This window comes from Channa argus, chromosome 12 (assembly GCF_033026475.1).
Source record: "Channa argus isolate prfri chromosome 12, Channa argus male v1.0, whole genome shotgun sequence".
NCBI lineage: Eukaryota > Metazoa > Chordata > Actinopteri > Anabantiformes > Channidae > Channa > Channa argus.
The window spans coordinates 2,297,489-2,320,110 of NC_090208.1; the positions used below are offsets into that span (position 1 = coordinate 2,297,489).

Genomic DNA, 22,622 nt, shown 5'->3' on the forward strand with positions numbered 1-22,622 from the left:
AGTGACCTTTATAATTCAGTATCTTCCTCTGATGATTTCATTATTTAATCAAATCTGTAACGTTTCAACTCCTTTAACCTTTTACAAACTTCACTGTGTTGTTCATTTTATTTGAAATGGGTCAAATGACCACTGTTGTCCATCAATCTCCACTTATTGACCCATAACAACAAAGAGCCAAACGTGTTTTCAGAAATGTTTTTGATTTGAAGAAATGACTTCAGTCCTGTTCATCATCAAACCACCTTTAACAGTCCTGCAAGCTGTGGAGCAGATGGAGCTGAATGGACATTTGAATGTCAAAGTAAAAAGTGAAAAAGAAATAAAGTCCATCATGTGTCAATGAAAGGTGTGGACGTCTGACAGAGACGGTTCAGGTTCACAAACACCACTGTGCTGCTGTTTAGGACTAAGATTTGGAGTTGGACTCGTCTGTCCTTTCTTCTGTAGTCATATTTATGTTAGAATGTCTCTTCTTGTCCATCAAGTGGACAACAGGTGACGTTGCAGAGGGATGGTTTTAATTATTCCCCCGAAATAAAAAACGACAAAACAACTTTTTCATAAATAAGTATGTCGTACTAAACTAAAAGACGTCAACAAAACAAAACTCAACAAAATGAACAGGGGAAAAGGGGAACATATACATGTTCTTTGACGTCTCATGTGGATGCCACAAGTACCCTTTAATGTCACTGCTGGACACCCCAGGAAAGATTTTACACACAAACACACACAACTGCATAAGGTTGAAGCATAAAAACTTCAGGGTCAAGATAAGTTTAAAGATAAAATCCATAAAAACTAATTTGCAGTCACAACTTTCTTAAGTATGTAACAATCATCATTATATCGCACAACATCTCACTCTGGACTTGAACCCTGGTCTTCTGGGGTAAACTCCTGTGTTTTGTGTTGTACCAGCCAACCACTCCATCCTCCTCCCTATGATGACTTTTCACTTCATGTACCACGTCATTACTTCAAAGTACCGGGGTTTCCACTGTACTTGACTGACACAGAGCATCAGCATGTGACGCCAGAGAACTGGACAAAGTGATGCATTTTGAGGTCTTGGGAATGAGAAGGTGCTGTAATGGCTGATCAGACCAATAAAAACACAGGGGAAACTGAAAGACAAAGACAACCAACAAACCTACAAACAGTTGGTCTATTAGTTGTTGAAAAGAAAACAATTAGCCCAAACTGTTGTTCTCCTTCATTCTGGTCTTGTTCTGTTCCTGCTTCATGAAATCCTGCAGCACCACTCTGAGTGTAGCCGCCATTTTGTAACAGTTTTCTTGTAGCTTTGCAGAAACTTTTGAAATCTTTGTTAAGTCTCACCCCCTTAGTTACTGTTGCTAAGGTGTCAGGTTTGTAGCGTTCACTGGTAATAGAGTATTTCTAAGTTAAAGGTAAAGTGCTTTATTTGTCATTCTACGTACAACAAACCTGCATCACATGCTCAATTGGAGGGTTAGTCCTGAGTGCGCTGCCACTATGAGCCAACCTGACCTGGTCCCTAACACGTACTCTGGAGCACTCGGAGGAAACCTATGCAAACATGGGAAGACCATGCAAACTCCACATAGAAAGGTCCTGTCCAGCCCGGGAATCGAACCATTGAACTCTTCAGAATAAGAGCTTTCAGTGCTAACCAGTGAAGAATCTGAAAAAGAAGGTAGACAGTGATTGAAAGGTGAAATATTTATGTAAAAAGTTTATTTGTAATTCACAGCACTAATGTGAAATAAACCGACAAATATTTGGTTAAAACATGTTTTTTTATTGCTGCTAATTAAAGAGTCAATTAGTCAATAGAATAAATTCTGACAACAAGTTATGAATCAGTACATGTGTGTATCTGTTGTGTGTGTGTCAGACTGATGAAGATTACAGGGTTGTTGAGTTTCTAATGGGAGTCATGTCATCAACTAACAGTAACATGAACATGTGGGAGGGTGGTCTGCTGTGAGGAGGAGCTCACTGCTAAAGTAACAGTAGAAAAAACCACGTCCACATGTGTAAAGACTGAAAGAAGAATACAAGCTGCACAAATACATGTTTTATTTGAATCCTGTGGGGGTTTGGAAGTAACAGTGACAGGAAAAAGGAATAAACTTTGATGTCATACACTGATGACAGAGGAAGAGGAATAAACGATGGCATCTGGAGCTAATGAAAAGGCTTCAGCTCCACCGTGGGAGGAAACATGACAAGTGTATAAACAGACAAGCTCTGCTCCACCTGGAATCAGCATCAACATTTATTGTTTGTTCTTTAGATTCTCTGCACAATGCATTTTTGGACTCATCTGGTCCAGGTCTGAACCACAGAATGTTGATGATTCTCCATTTTGAAGTGGTTCTCTCCTTAAATCTGTCCATGAATTAAACTGAAGCAGATTTCTGCAGAAACTGTATTTATGAGGCTCATGTGGCACAAATCTGGACTAAACTTGTACCTTCATGTTATCAACAGCATCCAGTTCTTTAGTCCACCAGCAGACATCAAACAGGAACCTCAGTACTGTCTTTATACCTCAGCTTGTAATTAAATGGTTGTTTTTAACTTGTCATTGTATTAAACATTTCTTCATGTCCCTCCATTGTTTTTGACTTTTATTGTAATTTTATACCTGTAAAATACTCTGAGATCTTCTTTTGTATGAATTGTGCTTAATTAAATTATTGATTGATTAATTAATTTATAAAATACTTACAGAGGTTGTAGAAGTACACAAGTATTTACCTTAAAAACACTCTACTACAAGTATCACTTCAAATATTTTACTCAAGTTAAAGTACTAATTACACAAACTTTACCCAAACAAACAGGACTTTAATCATTGGACCTTATGTCTCCTGCTCTTACTGAGGCTGTTCACTGTCACTTCCTCTTCATCTTCTTCTTCCTCACCACAGACAGGTTGACATGTGACATCACTGATCATCACTGATCGATAGTGAGTGTGAGAGAGTCAGGAGGAGTCAGACTCAAGAAGAAGAAGACAAAGTGTCCTCCTGTCTTCATCAGTGAGAGTCAGAGAAGACGCTGTCAAGAAGACAAAGTGTCTACATCCATCAGCTCCTTCACTTCCATTTTGTCTCTGATCCAAAGTCAGATCAAATCAATAATCAAAGATTGATCAACAGACTGATCAATCTGATTGATCAGCCATCAGAGGAGTTGGATCTGTGGAGTTGCTTCTGTTCCTGATGTCCACTGTCTCATCTTTGTCCTGAATTCTCTCTGCAGAGGAGACAGAAGACAGTCAGACAGAAACAGCGTGTTACTCAACAAAAACACTTTGAAACTACTAAAGACTTCATTGATGACAACAACAACATTCACATTTCCTTTCCAGTCTCTTCAGAATAAGAGCTTTTACTTCCTGTGGGAAGTTATTTGAGCAGCAGAACTTAATGCAAACATTGCATTCACACATACATGAGACCAGAACACATATTAATATGTGGAACTTAACACAGAAGAGAAGAGGCAAAAAAACAAAACCAAACACAGATAACACAGTGAAAACTGACCTTTGACTTTGAGCAACACAGTTTTTCTTCTCAGCACAGTGACGTCACAAATGACGTCGCATCTGTATGTTCCTGTGTCTCTGACTGTGGGGTGTTTCAGGGTCAGACTGAGGTCTCCAGTCTTCAGCAGGTCTTTCTTTATCTCTGTTCGGCCTCTATAACTTTTCCGTTGACTGTCAGGTTGGTCAGAGCCGTTCTCATATGTGTGGGCCGTCACCCATCGTGTGCCTTCTTTTTTTTCCCCACTCCACTGTAGCGTCCTCAGGCAGGTCACCAATGGTCCTGAAGGGCAGCTGGACAGACTCCACTCCCTCCTCCACCTCCACCTGACAGTCTGAGAGGACAACAAACCACAACATCAGCTGGACAGACAGCAGCAGCAGTTTAGAGGACACCGTTGCAGAGAAAGCTGAAGGACAGAACCAGATCAGAGCAGAAGGTAACAGGGGACAGAAATCTAGAAACTAAAAGCAGCTTTTGATCAGAGTCTTGATGCTGTTGGGATGTTTTGTCCATGTGCTGCTTCACAGTAATGTCTCATCTCAGACAATCATCTGTGACTGTGTCTCTGTGCAAAGATGGAGCCAATCATTGATCCAGTGATGGATCAACAGATGAGGATCAGAGTCAGTACAGGAAGTGGAAGAAGAGAAATTCCCTCATGTGATGGTGAAAGAACTTGTAAAGTTGTCTGGGGATTTCTTCTCTTTCACTTCTTCTCCAAACTTCAACTGGACTTTCATCAACTTTTCTTTTCTGTTTTTCTTCTGCAGCAACAGGAACTCAGTCGACTATCAGCCGTGTTTTCTTCACATTCTTCAACACAACTGGAAGATTTTCACTGATACAAACTATTAAAGCTGCTTTTCTTTCTGCTTTCAGCTTCTTCCTGATCAATACTGTCACACTCTGATTGCTCATCAATCAACTTATTGATATCAGTTTGTGTTGCTACATGGAAATGAGCTCCTGTCTTCTTCTTTGGTCACTTCCTCTTTTGATTGATCCCCAGTGAATCTGAAATGTTGTTGAGATCAATATTTGTGATGGATGTGATGTTTTCATGTCTGATCTCTGTGGACTGTAGAGAACTGATCGGTCCAAAGAGCAGGACTTCATGTCCAATAACTGCCATGATATTGACCTGATGATTCAAGAAATCATCATCAGAAATATTGATGCTTTCAGACTCTCAGACTGATCTTTGTTCTTCCAGCTGATCTGGATCTGAAATGTTGCTCTCTGAAACAGACAGGACCTGGTCTTCTGTTTGGCCTCTTTAGAACCTGGGGCTGGATTGACTTTGTCTTTGTCTTTGTCTGTCAGACACAGACTGATGACGAGCTGTGTCACAAACATTTCACTGTGTGGATCAACAACAGCAGCTAGAAGCTGTTACCATAGCAACTCCATCCTCCATCTCCAAACATCAAATGTTAATAAATTCTTCTGGAAATGTTTTGACTGGTAGATTTTCACTCAGGTCACTTCAGAGCTGCAGTAACTATGAGCTCACTGAGGTCAGTAACTGTTTCTCTCTCAGGCTGACGTTTGCTTTTTTAAACCAAAGTGTTTGGACATGGTTCTAAATCCCCCTGTGGACACATCTATTAGGCTCATGTTAGAGAACAGTCTCAGCAGAATAATCAACAAATCTGAGGAAATGATCTTTAGTGAATTCTCTTTAGCTCTCTGCTCGTATCATCCACCAAAAAGATTTATTTCAGCCAATCAGTGATAAGTGACTGTGTTTGTGGGAATGAAAGCCTGCATGTCCCTGATTCATGTCCACTGTGGTTCTGTGGGACTATCATCTCAGTCTGTCTCCTCCAGAACTAAGTGCAGCTCTGTCCACCCTCTGACCCTGATGTGTGTGTTTGTATCAGCAGTGGACTGATACTGACTCACTTTACATCAGTAACAAAGGTTTAAAAAGATGAAGGTGAAGAAGAAGTTTGACTCCAGAAACATCCAAATGCTTCAAAGTGTTGATGTAGCAGCAGTAACTGTGCAGACAACAGAGAGGAGGAGCAGAGCAGAGTGGATTCAGGACCACAGCTCCAGTCCAGTCCAACCAGTCTAACAGGTGGACAGAAGACAACAGGACACTTGTCTGAGTTTCCCTATTGTTGTAATGTTATGGTCCATGGCTTTGTTTTCTGCTGTGGTTTCATCAGAAATAATAATAATCAAGTCTATTCAACGAGCACAAAAAGATGCTAAAGGTGTAAAAATAGACATCAAACAGCCACAAAGGACATAAGGAGTCTGACTAAAACCAAATGACAAGAGAACAAGCACAAAGAGTCTTTGTCCACATACAGTGTGGGTCTGACTCTTATTTGAAGAAAGACTCGAGGACCTTGTCCATTGTCTCACAATCCATCTATGGTCAGTTATCTGATCATTGATCATCATTTGGTGACTGGACTTAGTTTGTTGTGGACTGTGATATAAAATGTGTTTCTGATCCAGGAAAGAACAGAAATAGATGTTGATGTGCAGCTGTTTTTATTTCCTGTATTGTTGCAGTTCAAGCTCCAGTGTGGAACTGGTTTGAATAGATTTGTTAGTAGTAGAAGTCTGCTCCATCTTAATGTGGACAGGTGCTGTGGAAGCTTTCTGGGACACAGACTCATTGACCAGTGTGACAGCAGAGCAGAGACATTCACACTGAGCAGAGACAAGTGTCTTGATTTGAGATTAGAGAACATGAAATAAAGTAAAATACATTCATAGAAACATACTAACAGTAATACTGCAGTTTCTCTTAGTATAAAGATTAACAACAGTTAGCTTAGCATAAAGACTTTAAACTGACCTTTGACCTGGAGCTTCACATCTTTCTTCATCAGGATGTTTCCCTCCCTGCTGTAGACGGTGCAGCTGCAGGCTCCTCTTTCTTCATCTGTGGGGTATTTCAGGGTCAGACTGAGGTCTCCAGGTTTCAGCAGGTTTCTCTTCATCTCTGTTCGTCCTTTGTAAAACTCGTCCTGTTCTTCAGGCTGGTCAGAGCCGTTCTGATACACATGTATCATCTTGTCTTTACTGTTCTTCCACTGCACTTTGGCGTCTACAGGCAGACGAACTGTGGTTTTGCAGGGCAGCTGGACAGACTCCACCCCTGAATCCACCTCCACCTGGTAGACTGAGAGGACAACAAAGCACAGCATCATGTGGACAGACAGCAGCAGCAGTTCTGATGGTAACAGGACCTTACTGTCCCATGAAGACACTCAGGAACTACTTATTGTGACTGATTCTCAGTTTGGTTCTGATTTGTTCCTCACTCTCAGTCTGTCTCAACAGTCAAGGAGCAACAAGAGTAAAGATGTGAACCATCAGCATTATGGGTAATGTAGTAGTAGAGACATACCTGACATGAAATACTGACGGAAATGTACTAAAAGACCCCCAGCAACAATCAGAAGAACCAGGAGAACCAGGAGAACTTTGGCCCAGGATGGAAATCGTTCTGTGGAGAACATGAAGAACAACATGACCTCTTACCTCTGACCTGTATCTACAGCACTGACCTCTGACCTGTCACTGACCTTTGACCTGCAGCTGGACGTCTGTCACTCTCTGTTGTCGTCCAAATCCATCTCTGACGGAGCAGGTGTAGGTTCCACTGTCAGACAGTTGCAGTTGTGTCACATTCAGACTGAGGTCTCCAGTTTCCAGAGCATCAGGCATCATTGATGTTCGGCCGCTGTAAAGCTGGTTCTGGTTTTTAAGTTCATCACCTTCCTGCTGACGCTGGTGGACGGTTGAAGGACTGAGATCAGAGCGGCTCCACACCACTGTGTCTAGTGCAAAAGCTGGAAACTGACAGTGCAGCAGGACAAACTGGTCCCCCTCATACATGTCCACAGCTGAGACATGCTGGGAAACTGTGAGGACACACAGACAGAGAGGGTCCATCTCAGCAGCTTATTTCATGTCTCATTCCTCGTCCGTCCTCAGGTGAGTCAGAAACCAACCTGGTCCTGTTTGTGATTGGACGCTGCAGCTGATCAGGCTGCTTTGAAACCACATCACCACAGTTTAACACCAACAACACTGACAAACACCAGAACCAACTCAGGATCCTGGTTCTCACTGGTTAGAGGTTTTCAGTGGGATTTTTAAATAACATATCACACTTTGTATTTCACATTAACACATGAATGTGTATGTTTGTTCATTGTAGGTGGTGAAAACATATCAAAGTATTTTTAAAGTATCAGTGAGTTGACACAGGTCTCAGTGGGATGTGACATATTCTGATGGACTAAAATGTAACTGCTGTATGTCCAGAACATTTTTACTGAGCCAGAGAAACTAGAAATGAGATTGTTGCTTTGTGAACCTTCAATATTCCTCAACCTGAAACAGAGACAACATCTATGTTCACATGTTGATGAATGGTGTAAAAATGAAGTTTGTTTATTGGCAAAAATAAACTGAAATAATTCAGTTCACGACTTCCTCTTCATCTATAACATTTATCAGTTTAAGGTTGGATCACATAACCTGAAGTTTGCAGATTCATATCAATATTTAGGTTTTTATATTGATGAAAATGTGAATGTTATGTTTCCTGCTGAATCAGCAGGTGGAGCTTTGAGAGCATCAGTGGTCAAAGTATGAAATATCTATGTTGGTGTGTTTTTGCTTTTTAAACAACTGAGAACATTTTAAACCCAATCAAAAACCATATGAACCACAGATGGTTTTAAATCTGAGGACTTTGCAGACGACTTCCAAAAGAAAACAGCCACCATCAGGTCTGACATCAGCCAAGCACACAGTCCCATTACAGAGACATGTGGACAATGTGAAGACACACTGGACAGTTTTGTTCTGGTTGAAGGTTTTATCTAAACTGAAGTCTTCCACCTGTGCTCTTCACCCAATTCCCACCTCCTTTTTAAAAATGTCTGATGAGGTTTTAACTATTGTTACCAACTTTTCCCTGCAGCTCTTAAAAGTGCACTTGTTCAAGCTGTTTTTAAAAAAGCAGCTCAGATCCATCCACACCCAGTAGCTACAGACCTATTTCCAATATCCCATTTTGAAGAAAACTAGTTTTTACACAACTAGCAATTTTCTTAACACAACCAACAAGTTAGAAATGTTTCAGTCTCCATTTCTCTGTCTGAGTGACACAGAGACTAATGCAGGCTCTTAAATCCAGCAGACTGGACTATTGTAATGCTGTCTCCTCTCTGGTCGACCCAAATACCTCATAAACCAGTTACAGTTGATTCAGAGTCCTGACAGGAACCAGAAGGAGAGAACACATTACACCTGTTTTAAAGTCCTTACACTGGCTGCCTGTCAGCTTCTGTACTGATTTTAAAATTCTCCTCCTTGTTGTTAAAGCTCTTCATGGTCTTACACCAGCCGACTTGTCTGACATGCTTCCAGTGTATGAACCAGTCTGTGCTCTCAGATCCTCTGACTCCAGTCTTTGAGTTGTTCCAAAGTGAAGGACAAAGAGTTTTTGGTGAAGCAGCTTTTAGCCTGGATTTGATTCAAATATTGTATGTGCAATATTCATGTTAGGGTTTGTTAATTGTTTCCAACATTAAATGTAATGTAATGTATGTTTATGATGTGTCTATGCACTGATGATGTCATTAGTGACACCGTGTAGCTTTGATAGTTGCCTTTGTAGTTTACCTTTAAAGTCTGTTGACCAGGGGTCAAGGAAACAATGCAACGCTATATTATCATTATGTGATAATTTCATTTTTCATTGGCCTATTACTTATAAGGAGTTGTTTTTCTGCATTGAACTGTATCTGCTTTGATCTCTGTTTTCCAATAAATAGTGTGGACAAGGAAGAGCCCGGTGGAGTTGGCTGAGTTCGGGTGAAGTGTTAAGTCACTAAGACCCCGCCGGGCTCCCCTTGTGCAAGTAAAAGACTAAAGTCGACTCGTTTTGTTCTTTCACCGTTGTTGAACTGTATCTCCAGGTGTAATCAATTACATTTATTAACACAAAATTTATTTTATCTTTTATTCTCTTTTGTAGTGTAGCCCCTAGAATGACCATGCTACTAAATATAGTTCACTAGTTCATTTAAAATGTATAAGTAGCCCTTTCTGTTACGTTAAATGTATGCAGGTCTATTCTGTTCATTTTTTGTGTTTTGGTTTTTACAGATGATTTATTTTATTCTGCTTTAAGTAGTTTGGTTGAAATGAACCGTGTGCATGTTCTTATGTTGAGTACAACCAATGTTGTTCCCTTTGTCAGCGGCTTTTGTCTTGTCCCTTCAGGGGTCACCACAGTGCAACGTCGATTTGGCATTAGTTGTTTTTTTCCCTTCCTGCCACAACCGGGCTTGGGACTGGCACCAGGGTGGCTGCAGCCCCTTGCATCTGAAGCCAATGCTCTACTCATTGAGCTACCAGATCCCCAACATCACTTGTTGTAAGTTATTGGGAAATTAAGACGTCATGTCTGCGCTCAGACACTGACTGACTGACTTTTATTTCTGCTTGTTTAAGTGAAAGGGCCTCAATATTTGTGGCCACCATGTTTCCAAGCGTCGTTCAGGCCTGAAACAGGGTTTGTTTTATTATTTCTATTTAATTTTCACTAATTAATTCCTGCTTGAATTGAAGTTTAATGGTTCTTTTGCAATTCATTTGAATGTCCTCAACGAGAATCTGTGGGGAGAGCTGGCTAGAAGATTTCTTTAAGAAACACTACTTTTGATTCTTTATTTTCCCAATTTAATCATTATATTTTGGATCATAGTTGTATGTTTGTGTTTAATATTGGTGAACCAGTAATAACTCATAACAAGCTGAATGAGGTGAAATAAAACCTTTAACTGCAACATTAAAACTGACATTTAAAAGAGGAGGTTTCATAAATCAACTAGAGGGGAAGAAGTTTCTGAACTCAGGGCGCTGTCCTATGTTTAAAGGACAAAAACTGTCCTACAGTAGTTTTTCTACTGTTTTATTCTTCATTGTCTTTATCTGTTTTACCTAAATGTTTATTTATTTTCAATTTGTTTTATTGTGTTCTTACCATTTTTGAAAATTACTTTTTATTAATAACCACATAAAACTTTGTTCTTTCATTAAAACACAAATAGGTTTTTGAATATGAATGATGCACAGACTTAATTTACATATAAAACATTTAAATTAGATATTTGCAGGAAGCCTGGGAGAAAAGCGAAAAGCTCTTTATAATGAAAGTTTGTTGATAAATGAAATAGAGGATGTTGTAATGTTTATCTTGTGTGTCTATGTGTAACTAAGAACATTTGTAATCTCATTTTGGATGATACACATGTTTTGGTTTGACACCAAAAAAATCTATTTAGCATCTTTCTAACATAAAGTCAATATATTATCCAATTTCTGTGTAATAACTTCATATCATGTTTCACTGCTGCTGAACTCTTCTATCCTCACATCTTTTGCACTCCATGCACTTTATTATAGCTTGTGTTGTTTGTAGCACCTTGGTTCTTGGAGGAACGTTATCTCGTTTCTACTGTGTACTGTGTACCACTGTGTATAGTAGAAATGATAATAAAAGCCACTTGACTTGATCTTTTCCTTCCATCTGTCCATCAAGTCTTCAGCAGGAGGACTAATACTCAGAGAAAAGACAGGACTGATGGAGACGTGGAGACACTTGATGTGTTTCTCTCAGTGAGGAGAAGAAATCAAAGCTTTGATTTGGTTTGTTTCAATCTTGTAAGAAGTGATGTGAAGGTGTTGTGGTTGGACAGGTGTTGAAGGACTGGGACAAAGTGAATGTGTCCTCTGCAGTGTGAGCAGCCTGGAAACTCAACATTTGTCTGAATGAAGCCCAACATTTCCATCCACATCTGATGCTGCTGTCAGCAAAAAGACCACAGCAAAGGATCATTGTTACTGCTGGGAACACAAGCTGTGAGAAGATGAAGAAGCTACAGGGACAGAATCCTGAAGAAGACAACTGAGGACAGTCTGACACATCCAACAAAAAAAAAAAAAAAAAAAAAAAAAAAAAAAAAAAAAAAAAACGTGGCGTCTAACGATGTGATGAGGCTGCTGCTCAAGGAGCCACGTCACATTTCTGTTAGTGTGTCTGCTACCTGCTGTGTAGTGGAATCTCATGTACAGATTTTCGAAATGTCGGTCTGTTCAAACTGTGTACACGTTTTCACGCAGTTGCAAGAAACCATCACACTTTTGGAAAACGAACTAAGAAAAAAAAATGAACTTATCTTGGGGTTTTCCAACGTTGCCGCCACACAAGCGAAGCACCTCGCAGCTCTTAATACCTCGAGCTACATGGAACAAACAGTTTCTATCCACCCAGCTGTTTGTTCAGTGACCCAGGACACCGATGACACGCTGCCGTGGTCTGGCCCTGTTGCTACTGCTGGAATAGCGATGCCAACCCGCGGCCTTCTGGCCCTGTCGGATGACCAACGGCCTGTCCCGACACGGGCCTGCTCCTCGCCGCTGACACAGGAGGCCTGGATTACGGCTAAAAGGAGACATCGGACGACACCTGCTGCAGCTAATCTTGTCAACCAATCCATTGGACCACCTTCCCCGGTCCAGATGGAGAACAGTTTTACTGTTCTTGAAGAGCTGGAAAGTCCGACTTCCCCGGCGGCGGTTCCCTGTGACTCCCTGCCTCGTGAGATACCACACGGCTCCACCTCCCGCGGGCAGCGCGGTCGGGGCCTGCTGCCGGGGCCTCGCCAGACCAGACGTGCCACCACCACCAACACCATGCCTCCAGAGAGGAATCCACATGCTCCTCCTCGGCGCACCTCTCCACCGCACCGTCCTCCCGGTCCGACCATGCTAATTATTGGCGACTCCATCGTTAGAGAAGTCCGCTTAAAATCAGCTAAAACGTTTTGCTTTCCTGGAGCCACAGTCACTGACATAGCGGAGAAAATTCCAAACCTGATTGAAAGACATCCTACAGCAACAAAAGTAGTGATACACGTTGGCACAAATGACACCAAACGCCAACAGTCTGAGTTGCTGAAACGTGACTTCGTGTCATTTTTCAACTCACTGGAGAATTTCCACGACAGACGGTTCTTCATTTCCGGCCCAATTCCCACGCTGGGTCGCGGTGTTGGCTGGTTCTCCAGACTCCTCAGCCTGCACACATGGCTTCAACCACAAGTCTCCGCACACGGACTCTTCTACGTAGACAATTTCAATCTTTTCTGGGATCGTCCTCAGTACTTCAAGCAAGATGGACTGCACCCGAACTTTCTGGGATCACGGATGTTGACTGAGAACATTGTCCACAGCGTCTCAGTCTCCGGAGACTGACTGACCATTGAAAACACCTGTGGCTCTGATGTGCTCACCTGTCCTGCATCCTCCGCTCCAACACCCGACAACATCCACAGGTATAAACAGTCCGAGATATTTATAGAATCTGACGTTACCAGCAGACAAAATGCAGCTGTTATGGACTCTAATTTTTCACACAGGGAATATTATTATTTTGCTGAATGTTATGATCTTAACCACACTGCTATTTGCCCCATAGAGACTATGTCTGCTCCACGACCAATTAAACTTTTTAAACCAACAATGAACACAAGGAGTTAATCATAAAAATCTAATACAAGTTAAGACTAATGCTCATACTGAACCAAAACCCAAAACTATTAAATGTGGATTATTAAATATTAGATCTCTCTCTTCTAAATCTCTGTTAGTAAATGACTTAATAAATGATCATCAAATTGATTTACTTTGTCTCACTGAAACTTGGTTGCAGCAGGAAGAATATGTCAGTTTAAATGAGTCATATTAATGATCATGTTCCTAGATGCACAGGCCGAGGTGGAGGAGTAGCAGCAATATTTCACTCTAGCTTATCAATAATTCCTAGACCTAAACATAGTTATAACTCATTTGAGAGTCTTACTCTTAGCCTTTCACACGCAAACTGGAAAACTCAAAAACCACTATTATTTGTTATCGTGTACCGTCCTCCAGTCCCTTATTCAGAGTTTTTGATTGAATTTTCTGATTTTCTATCTGATTTAGTGCTTAGTACAGATAAAGTCATTATAGTGGGTGACTTTAACATCCATGTAGATGCTGACAGTAACTGCCTGAGCACTGTGTTTAATTCATTATTAGATTCAATTGGTTTTTCCCAAAATGTAAATAAACCCACTCACTGTTTTAGTCACACATTAGACCTTGTACTTACATATGGCATTGAAACTGATAATTTAATAGTATTTCCTCATAACTCTCTTTTGTCTGACCATTTTCTAATAACATTTGAATTTACAATAACGGACTATACAGCAGTTAGGAAAAAATTCCACTACAGCAGATGTTTATCTGAAAATGCTGTGAATACATTTAAAGAAATTATTTCTTCATCTTTTTCACCACCATGTGTCAATACTATGGTGAGTAGCCATCTTACTCCTGTACAAATTGATTACTTAGTTGACGATTCTGCAGCCTCATTGCGTATGATACTAGATACAGTTGCCCCTCTGAAAAAAAAGGCAGTGAATCAGAGGAGCCGACCTCCATGGTACAATTCACAAATGCACAGCTTAAAGCAGGCGTCACGAAAATTAGAGAGGAAGTGGTTCCACTAATTTAGAAGAATCCCGGTTAGCCTGGAAAAACAGTTTAAAAGTGTACAAAAAAGCTCTCCGTGATGTCAGAACAGCATATTATTCCGCACTAATAGAGGAAAACAAGAACAACCCCCGGTTTCTGTTCAGCACTGTAGCCAGGCTGACTAAGAGCCATAGTTCTGTTGAGCCTAGTTTTCCCTTAACTTTGAGCAGCAATGACTTTATGACTTTCTTTACTGATAAAATTGCAGCCATTAGGGAAAAGGTTCACCAGATCCTCCCTACAAATATTACAGATAGATCTTCATGTACAACAGCTCTAGAATCCTCAATAAGGCCCCAATCCATCTTAGACTGTTTTTCACCCATAGATCTCACTGAGCTAAGTTCAACTATCGCCTCCTCAAAACTAACAACATGTCTTTTAGACCCTGTTCCAACCAAATTGCTTAAAGATGTTCTACCTTTAATAGACACTTTCATATTAGATTTGATTAACCTATCTTTAGAAACTGGCTATGTACCAAAGGCTTATAAAGTTGCTGTAATCAAACCATTACTTAAAAAACCCTGTCTTGATCCAGGTGATTTAGCCAACTACAGACCAATATCAAATCTCCCGTTTATCTCTAAAATCCTGGAAAAAGTAGTTGCAAAACAATTATGTGATCACCTTTACAGGAATAATTTGTATGAAGACTTTCAGTCAGGATTCAGAACTCATCACAGTACAGAAACAGCACTGGTAAAAGTCTCCAATGATCTTCTCCTCGCTTCAGATAATGGACTTGTGTCCGTACTCGTCTTACTAGACCTTAGTGCCGCATTTGACACCATTGACCACAACATTTTATTACAGAGACTAGAACATGGATTTGGGATTAAAGGAACCACATTACATTGGTTTAAATCTTATCTGTCAGACAGATTCCAACTTGTTCATGTTAATGATGACTCTTCTTTATGCACCAAAGTTAGCTATGGAGTTCCACAGGGCTCTGTGTTAGGACCAATACTTTTTAATCTGTACATGTCACCTTTAGGCAAAATTATTAGGAAACATTCCATAAACTTCCACTGCTATGCAGATGATACCCAGCTCTATTTATCTGTGAAACCAGAAGATACTAACCAATTAGTCAAACTTGAAGCATGTCTAAAAGACATAAAGACCTGGATGTCCTACAATTTCCTACTTCTAAATTCAGACAAAACTGAAATCATCCTCTTTGGGCCTAAAAACATGAGAAATATGCTGTCTAACAATATAGTTACTTTAGATGACATAACTTTGGCCTCCAGTACTGCGGTGAGGAACCTTGGAGTTATTTTTGACCAGGATTTGGCATTTACGTCACATATAAGACAAATCTCTAGAACAGCCTTCTTCCACCTACGGAACATTGCTAAAATTAGAAGCATCCTGTCTCAAAGTGATGCCGAAAAACTGGTCCATGCATTTGTTACTTCTAGGTTGGACTACTGTAATTCCCTACTTCTGGGGTGTCCTAATAACTCCCTAAAAAGCCTTCAATTAATCCAAAATGCTGCAGCAAGAGTGCTGACTGGATTAGGAAAGAGAGATCATATTTCACCTTCACTAGCTTCTCTTCATTGGCTTCCCATAAAATCTAGAATAGAGTTCAAAACCCTCCTCCTTACATACAAAGCTCTTAATGGTCAAGCTCCATCATATTTAAAAGATCTCATAGTTCTGTATCGCCCGATTAGACCACTTCGATCCCAAAATACAGGCCTACTTGTGGTTCCCAGAGTTTGCAAAAGTAGAATGGGAGGCAGAGCCTTTAGCTATCAAGCTCCTCTCCTGTGGAACCAGCTTCCAATCCAAATTCGGGGAGCAGACACCCTCTCTACTTTTAAGACTAGGCTTAAAACCTTCCTTTTTGATAAAGCTTATAGTTAAACTGCTCACTCAACCTGAACTAGCTTTTCTCTATACATTTACTTGTCACTACTGTATACCATTAATTCTATATCCTACAACCTGCACGATGCTTTGTTGTTGCTGTTTTGTTGTTGCTTTTTGTTATTGCTTTTTGTTGTTTTGTTGTTGCTTTTTTGTTGTTTTGTTGTTGCTTTTCGTTGTTGCTTTTCGTTGCTCTTTTCTTTTCTTTCTCCACTTTCCACTCACCCCAACCGGTCAAGGCAGATGGCCGCCCACCCTGAGCCTGGTTCTGCTGGAGGTTTCTCCCATTAAAGGGAGTTTTTCCTCTCCACTGTTGCCTATGGCTTGCTCCAGGGGGAATTGTTGGGTTGCTTCTACATACTTGTGTAGTCTGGACTTTATTCTGTAAAGTGCCTTGAGATGACTTTGTTGTAAATTGGCGCTATATAAATAAAGTTGAATTGAATTGAATTGAACAAACACATGGATCAGTTCAGGAGGAATCGAATCAAGATTAAAGACGTTGGATCAGTCAGATCAGAGGGAGGAAGGTGATCTTACCGTGTATGAGGATCACAAACAACACAAACATCTTCATCTTCACAAACAGCTTCAGGACATCAGTCCACAGCAGTTGTCTCTGTCCTCCTCCTGATAATCTACTGACACTCAGAGAAAACTTTCCTTTCACTTTCACCTGTTTCCAGAGAAGCAGCTGTTGGAATGTGAAGAAACAGGCTGAGCAGTTTCCACAGAATCACTTTGTTCTGATGTCAATCACAGACCTGAACTTCATCCAATCAGAGAAGAGAAACAAACAAATGTGAAGGATCAAACTTCGTTTACATCTTGATAAAAACTGGATAAAGAGATGATTCATATGTAACTAGGGAAAGTGGATCCTGACCCACTGTCCTTAGTCTTCAGGCTTCCAAAAGAGAAAAGAGTTGAATTATTACAGATCAGGTGTCCACTCTGTCAGAGAGACACATGAAACTAATATAAATGCTGTCACTTGAAAATGTATTTGTATTTGTCCTCTGATTTGTGACTGTTCTCACTCAGTGTTTGTCACTTGGCTCCTTTTGATTCCCTGTATCCACAGTCCTTTTTCTACACACTGTTTTCTGACAGAATTGGGTTTTGACTGTATGTTCACTCCCTTCATTGTACATTATATTTGTCCCTGTTAGTCCCCCATGTGTCCACACTGTCAGCGTCCCTTCTAGAGACTCTTGTCACTGTCATGTTTTACTTTGGACGTCACCAACCACTTTTTTCTCCTGCATATTTATTGACATAGATTTTATATTTGTTTCTGGTTTGAATGATTTTCCCAGTTGTCTTTTATTTTTAGTTTCACTCTATTTTGCTACTTTCCACGTTACCACATTAACTATACTGATGACTGGGGGGAGGAGTGGTCCAATAAAGGGGTGGCTGTAGCTCAGTTGGTAAGGCAGGATCAGTGGTTCGACCCCCGCTCCTGGCTACATGTCAAAGTGTCCTTGGGCAACACACTGAACCTCAATTTGCTCCCGGTGGATCAGGTGAGCACCTTGTCACTGCCATCGGTGTGAGTGTGAATGGGAATCAACATTGTAAAGCACTTTGAAAAAAGTACTATATAAGTGGCCATTTACCAATTGATCTGTGACATCAAACACCATCATCAGACCAAACAAAATGAACCACACAGTATAAAAACCACCAGAATATGAAGTGAAGCAGTTACTTCCAGCTACAGAGACAAACAGACTCCAGTAACGTTAGTGTCTCACTACAACTTCCTGTAGCTACTGTAACATCACAGCAACTACTTTCTGCCATCTCTCTGTCTCTGTGTCTGTCTCTTTGTCTCTGTCTCTGTCTCTCAGAGCTGGTCAAAGTGTATTATAGCCAGGTTAATGTGTACAGATCATAAACATGAGACATTCATATTATGCTGTGTGTGTATTGTCTTAATAGTAACAATGTGAAATATGAAGCAGCAGGTTTTCTTCTCTAACTTAATGACTGCAGACACTGAGTTTCCTCAAAGAAACTTATTGAACTGCTTTAATTCTCCAAATAAGGAAAACACTTGTTCCTCTGCTGTGATGTTAGTCAGACCATTGTTGTAGCTTGTTACTGGTTAAATCTGGCTCAGTATTAGTTGGATCACATCATATTATACAGATATTCTTAAAATGACATTATTTTTCTTATAACATGTTTGACAAGATTGTTCCTATTCAAAAGAAAATACTTATTTTCCAGAAACAAGTGTTTTTTAAACTTTACTTAAACCTTTTTTCTGCAGTGTATTTCTGCATAAATCAGACCAACAATGTGCTCAGATTGTCACAAGCCCAAAAAGTAGATAAAGGAAACAAAGTGAACAAACTACTTGAAAAGAATTCACTTGTTCTCTAAATGGACATTTGTGTCCTTTTGGAGAGGAGTCACTGCTCCTTGCAGCTCAACCACACACACCATTGTTGTTCACTGTTCTCCTGATGGTGACTCATCCACATAATATGAACCACTGCAACAGAGGCCTTTAGTTTCCTAGACGTTACCCTGGGTTCCATTTATTCATTTACACAAACTGCACATTTAATACAAAATAACACAGGGAACACAACTAAACAGTTACACTGCAGAATAATACTGCTGATAGTAATTATTATAGTAGTAGTAGTAATAGTTATATGTGGTAGAAGTAGTAGTAGGTCTGTGCTCAGGTCCAGATAGTTCAGTACCCTCTGGTTCCTTGTGACCTCCCAGACTATTCCACCCCTGATCTTGATGTGATCTCTGTTGGTGGACCACTCCTGGGGAGGGGAACAGTGGTGTTGAGTGGTCTCCATTTGTACACGATCTGCCTGACAGTCCACTCCTGGACTCCAAACTCTTTAATAATTGTCTTGTAACTCTTTTCAGCCTGGTGGGTATCAACAACTTGTGTTCTAAGGTCTTCAGAAATGTCCTTGTATGAGCCAACCAATGGGGCTAGTTTAGTTACTTGTTTTATGTAATGTTTGCTTGTGATGTGTCTATGTACTGAAGATGTCTTTAGTGACATCGTATGGCTTTGATGATGGTTGCCCTTGTAGGGTCTGATTGCCATCCACTGACTGAAACACTGACTCTGGAATCAAGTCCACACCTGCACAGATCACTTGTGAGGAAAGAGGAGCAGCTTGACTTTCCTCATATTTTCACACCTGTTGATCTACTGTCTTCACACACACTCAGCTCTGTCTTCCCTAGTTCCTCATGAGTCACTGACAGACTCAGCTCTGATTGGACACAAACCAGTGTAGTTGTTGATGACAGCTGGTATCTGCAGCTCCACCAGGGAATAAAGCAAAAATACATGTTTGTTCAACACAGTGTCTTTACTGAAGAAGTTTGAATAAATTAGTGGTTTTGACTTTGTAGAGAGAAGTTTCTCATTCACTTCAGTACAGTCAGTTTGATCAGAGCAGCATCTGGTGGAGATCAGAGGAACTGCAGATCCATGTGCTTTAACCCTTGTGGCCTCCTCACATTTACTACCCTCTGGACACCTCAGTGGCAACAATGTACACGTACAAAAACTATTACATCATCCTACAACAACATTTTGCTTCTGTTTTTTAAATAAATCACCTAAAGAACTTCACACTTGTTCAAAACTAGCAAACATTAAATCATTTTGAGGGATGTGTGTCATGTGCCTCCTGCCCAACACAGACCTAAAAAAAGACGTCTTCTAACATCTGCACCAAGTGTAACAGGTGCATTTGTAGAGAGCAGCAATTTCCATGCTGCAGGACAAGAACTTAACTAAACACACACACACACACACACACACACACACACACACACACACACACACACCACGTATTCAAAGTGTGGACATTTCTGTTTCAAATTTGTTCATATTTCGTCTTATCCCTCTTGTTGCAGTTTGCACAATAAATCTTCACACTGATGAATCAGATGTTGTTGAAAAATATATTCACACACACAAGCGTGCGCACGCACATGCACGCTCATCTCAATCTATGCTTTGTTCTTCTTTTTACCTTTGCTTTTTGTTATTTTCAGCAAAAGTTGCTCCATTTATTAAACACCTGTCACCACCATCTTTGATTTGTCAGAGGAATCCATGACAATTTCTGTTCTTGTGGGATTTGCTTAGTTGATGGACATGCATTTACTGTGCAGCAACTCATACTAGAAGGAAATCAGTTGTAACAGTACTCAGTATTGGCAATGATTAAAATGTAAGTATTTGTTCCTGGTACTTGAAATCTCCACCCCTGACATCCTAAAAACCTCAAGCTGGTGGTTCCCAGAATTTCCAAAGGTAGAATGGGAGGTAGAGCCTTTAGCTATCAAGCTCCTCTCCTGTGGAACCAGCTCCCAGTTCAGATTCAGGAAGCAGACACCCTCCCTACTTTTAAGTCCAGGCTTAAAACCTTCCTCTTTGATAAAGCTCATAGTTAGAACTGCTCATTTACTCTGAACCAGCTCATAGTTCTGCTGCTTTTCATAACCACATAGTTTGTGTAATAGCAAGTTGACATGATGTTTAGATGCTTTAGGAAAAAAGAAGCTGTGAAACTTCTTCTATGTTCATCCACCACTATTCACTGAAAGAATTAGAGATCAGAGATTTTTTTCCTGCCACATATCCTGTAGTGGTCTTTCTGTGTGCAGTGGTGGCCAAAGTACACACATTCTTTACTCAAGTAGAAGTAAAAATACCTTTAAATTAAAGTACTGATTAAACTTCTTTACTCAGGTGAAAGTGATAAATGAAATGTAACAAAATGATTAAAGTAAAAAGTACATTTCTATCAGCTAATTCTGTGTAACTGGACCTGATGTCATATAAATATTTTCATTTTAATATTGTTAGACCAACTCACTTGTAATGATATTAAATATGTATATACTGAAAATACTGAGCATTAACTCAGCTCCAATGTGCAAATCAGTTTTTAGTGTCAGTAACTTTGTGATCAACACATGTCAGAGACCACAGAGACCACAACCACAACCAACAGGGGAAAACACTGACTTTGTCTTTATGCAGTGAATTTCTAAGAGCATTTATTTGATAAAGCAAAATATTCTGCTGTGTTGGGGACAAGCCCCCCTGGCTGTATGCACACACACACACACACACACACACACACACACACACACACACACACACACACACACACACACACACACACTGGAACAAAGTCACTATAGGAAACAAACTAACCAGTGTTACAGTTTCTCTTCTACCAACACTACTGACAACAGTCAGACACTTTTATCCAAAGTGACTTACAACTAAGCAGCAGACACTATGGACAACTGTGATGTTCAGTGTCTTACCCAGGGACACTTGGACTGGGAGTCGAACCACTGACCCTGTGGTTTGAACTACATGTGGAGAGTAAACTCATTCTATGTTCATACAAACATGTAGGGAGGGTCCTGTAGTTACTGAGCTAACGTTAGGACACAGCTGGACTGTTGAGATAACACACTGTATGAAGCTGCTGGTGTGATGAACTGTTCCTGAGAAACAGCCGAGCAGAGCTGAAGAACAACACTCCATGTTTCCCCTCAAACACAATAGAACAAGTAAGCAGCCTGTTTTGAAGAGGTAACGAGTAGAAAGTGATTTGTGTTCAAATGTAGGAAAAGTACGAAATACTCAAGTACAGAGGTCTGAAAAATCTACTTAACTACAGTGAATGGTGGTCTGTCTGTGTGTGTCTGTCTGTGTGGACACTGAGACAGACTGGAGACCTGTCCAGGGTGGACCCCATGTTCTGGATGTTTCCAGCAGCTTGTCCCATTTCTGCTTCAAAAACAGTTGTTGCTTCCCACAGATCAGATATATGTATGTTTCTTTTCTGAAGCTTCATCAGCAGCCACAGAGCTGCAGTTACTTCAGATGACAAAGGCTGTGCTTCCATTCCAGATGACTGCAGACAGTCCACTAAAGTCAGTTGTGTGGGACAAAGGAAGTTTCTCTTACCGTGTATGAAGATCACAAACTCCACAAACATCTTCATCTTCCTGCTAAAACTGCAACAAATCCTCCTTAAATCAGCTTCTTCTTAAACTAACTGCAGGTTCACAATGGTTCTAATCTACTGACACTTTAGTTTCACTTTTGGCTGAAGGAGGTGGTTTATTTGAAGCCTTTTGACCTGCTTCAGGTCAAACAGCTTTATACAAACACACAGTAATGTAGAGGTGACACCGATTAAATAGACACACACACAGTTTGCATTTTAGATTTTTCTTGTGTGCGTCACTAAACTATGATTTAGTTGTGTATTAATTGTGCCATTTTTTAATTATTGAATCTCTACATTTTACCAAGTATTTGCTTTTTACTTGAAGGTGTCAGTTCAATCCAGCACATTTATAAAAACAAAGTCATCTCAAGGCACTTTACATTGGAAGTTCAAGACCCTAAAGAATTATAGAGACCCCCCCCCCAGTGGAGCGGAAAAAAGTATCTTTAACAGAAGGAACCTCCAACAGAACCAGGCTCAGGGTCCAAAGTAAATGTGGGGAAAATAAGGTTCTCCC

At 40.4% G+C, this 22,622-nt stretch overlaps 2 protein-coding genes across 3 annotated transcripts in view; both read right to left on the reverse strand.

Annotated features, from left to right (window-relative positions):
* The window catches only part of LOC137136989 (muscle M-line assembly protein unc-89-like), a 296,309-nt gene that overhangs the window by 60,654 nt on the left and 213,033 nt on the right, over positions 1–22,622 (reverse strand). The gene's annotated exons all lie outside the window — the stretch shown is intronic.
* LOC137137014 (uncharacterized) lies at positions 1,766–11,387 on the reverse strand. Its single transcript, XM_067522871.1, has 5 exons — positions 7,100–11,387; positions 6,922–7,020; positions 6,367–6,693; positions 3,546–3,879; positions 1,766–3,252 (listed from the first exon to the last, which is right to left on the reverse strand). The coding sequence occupies exons 1-4, from the start codon at positions 7,467–7,469 to the stop codon at positions 3,743–3,745; spliced, it is 933 nt and encodes a 310-aa protein (XP_067378972.1). The 5' UTR covers positions 7,470–11,387; the 3' UTR covers positions 1,766–3,252; positions 3,546–3,742.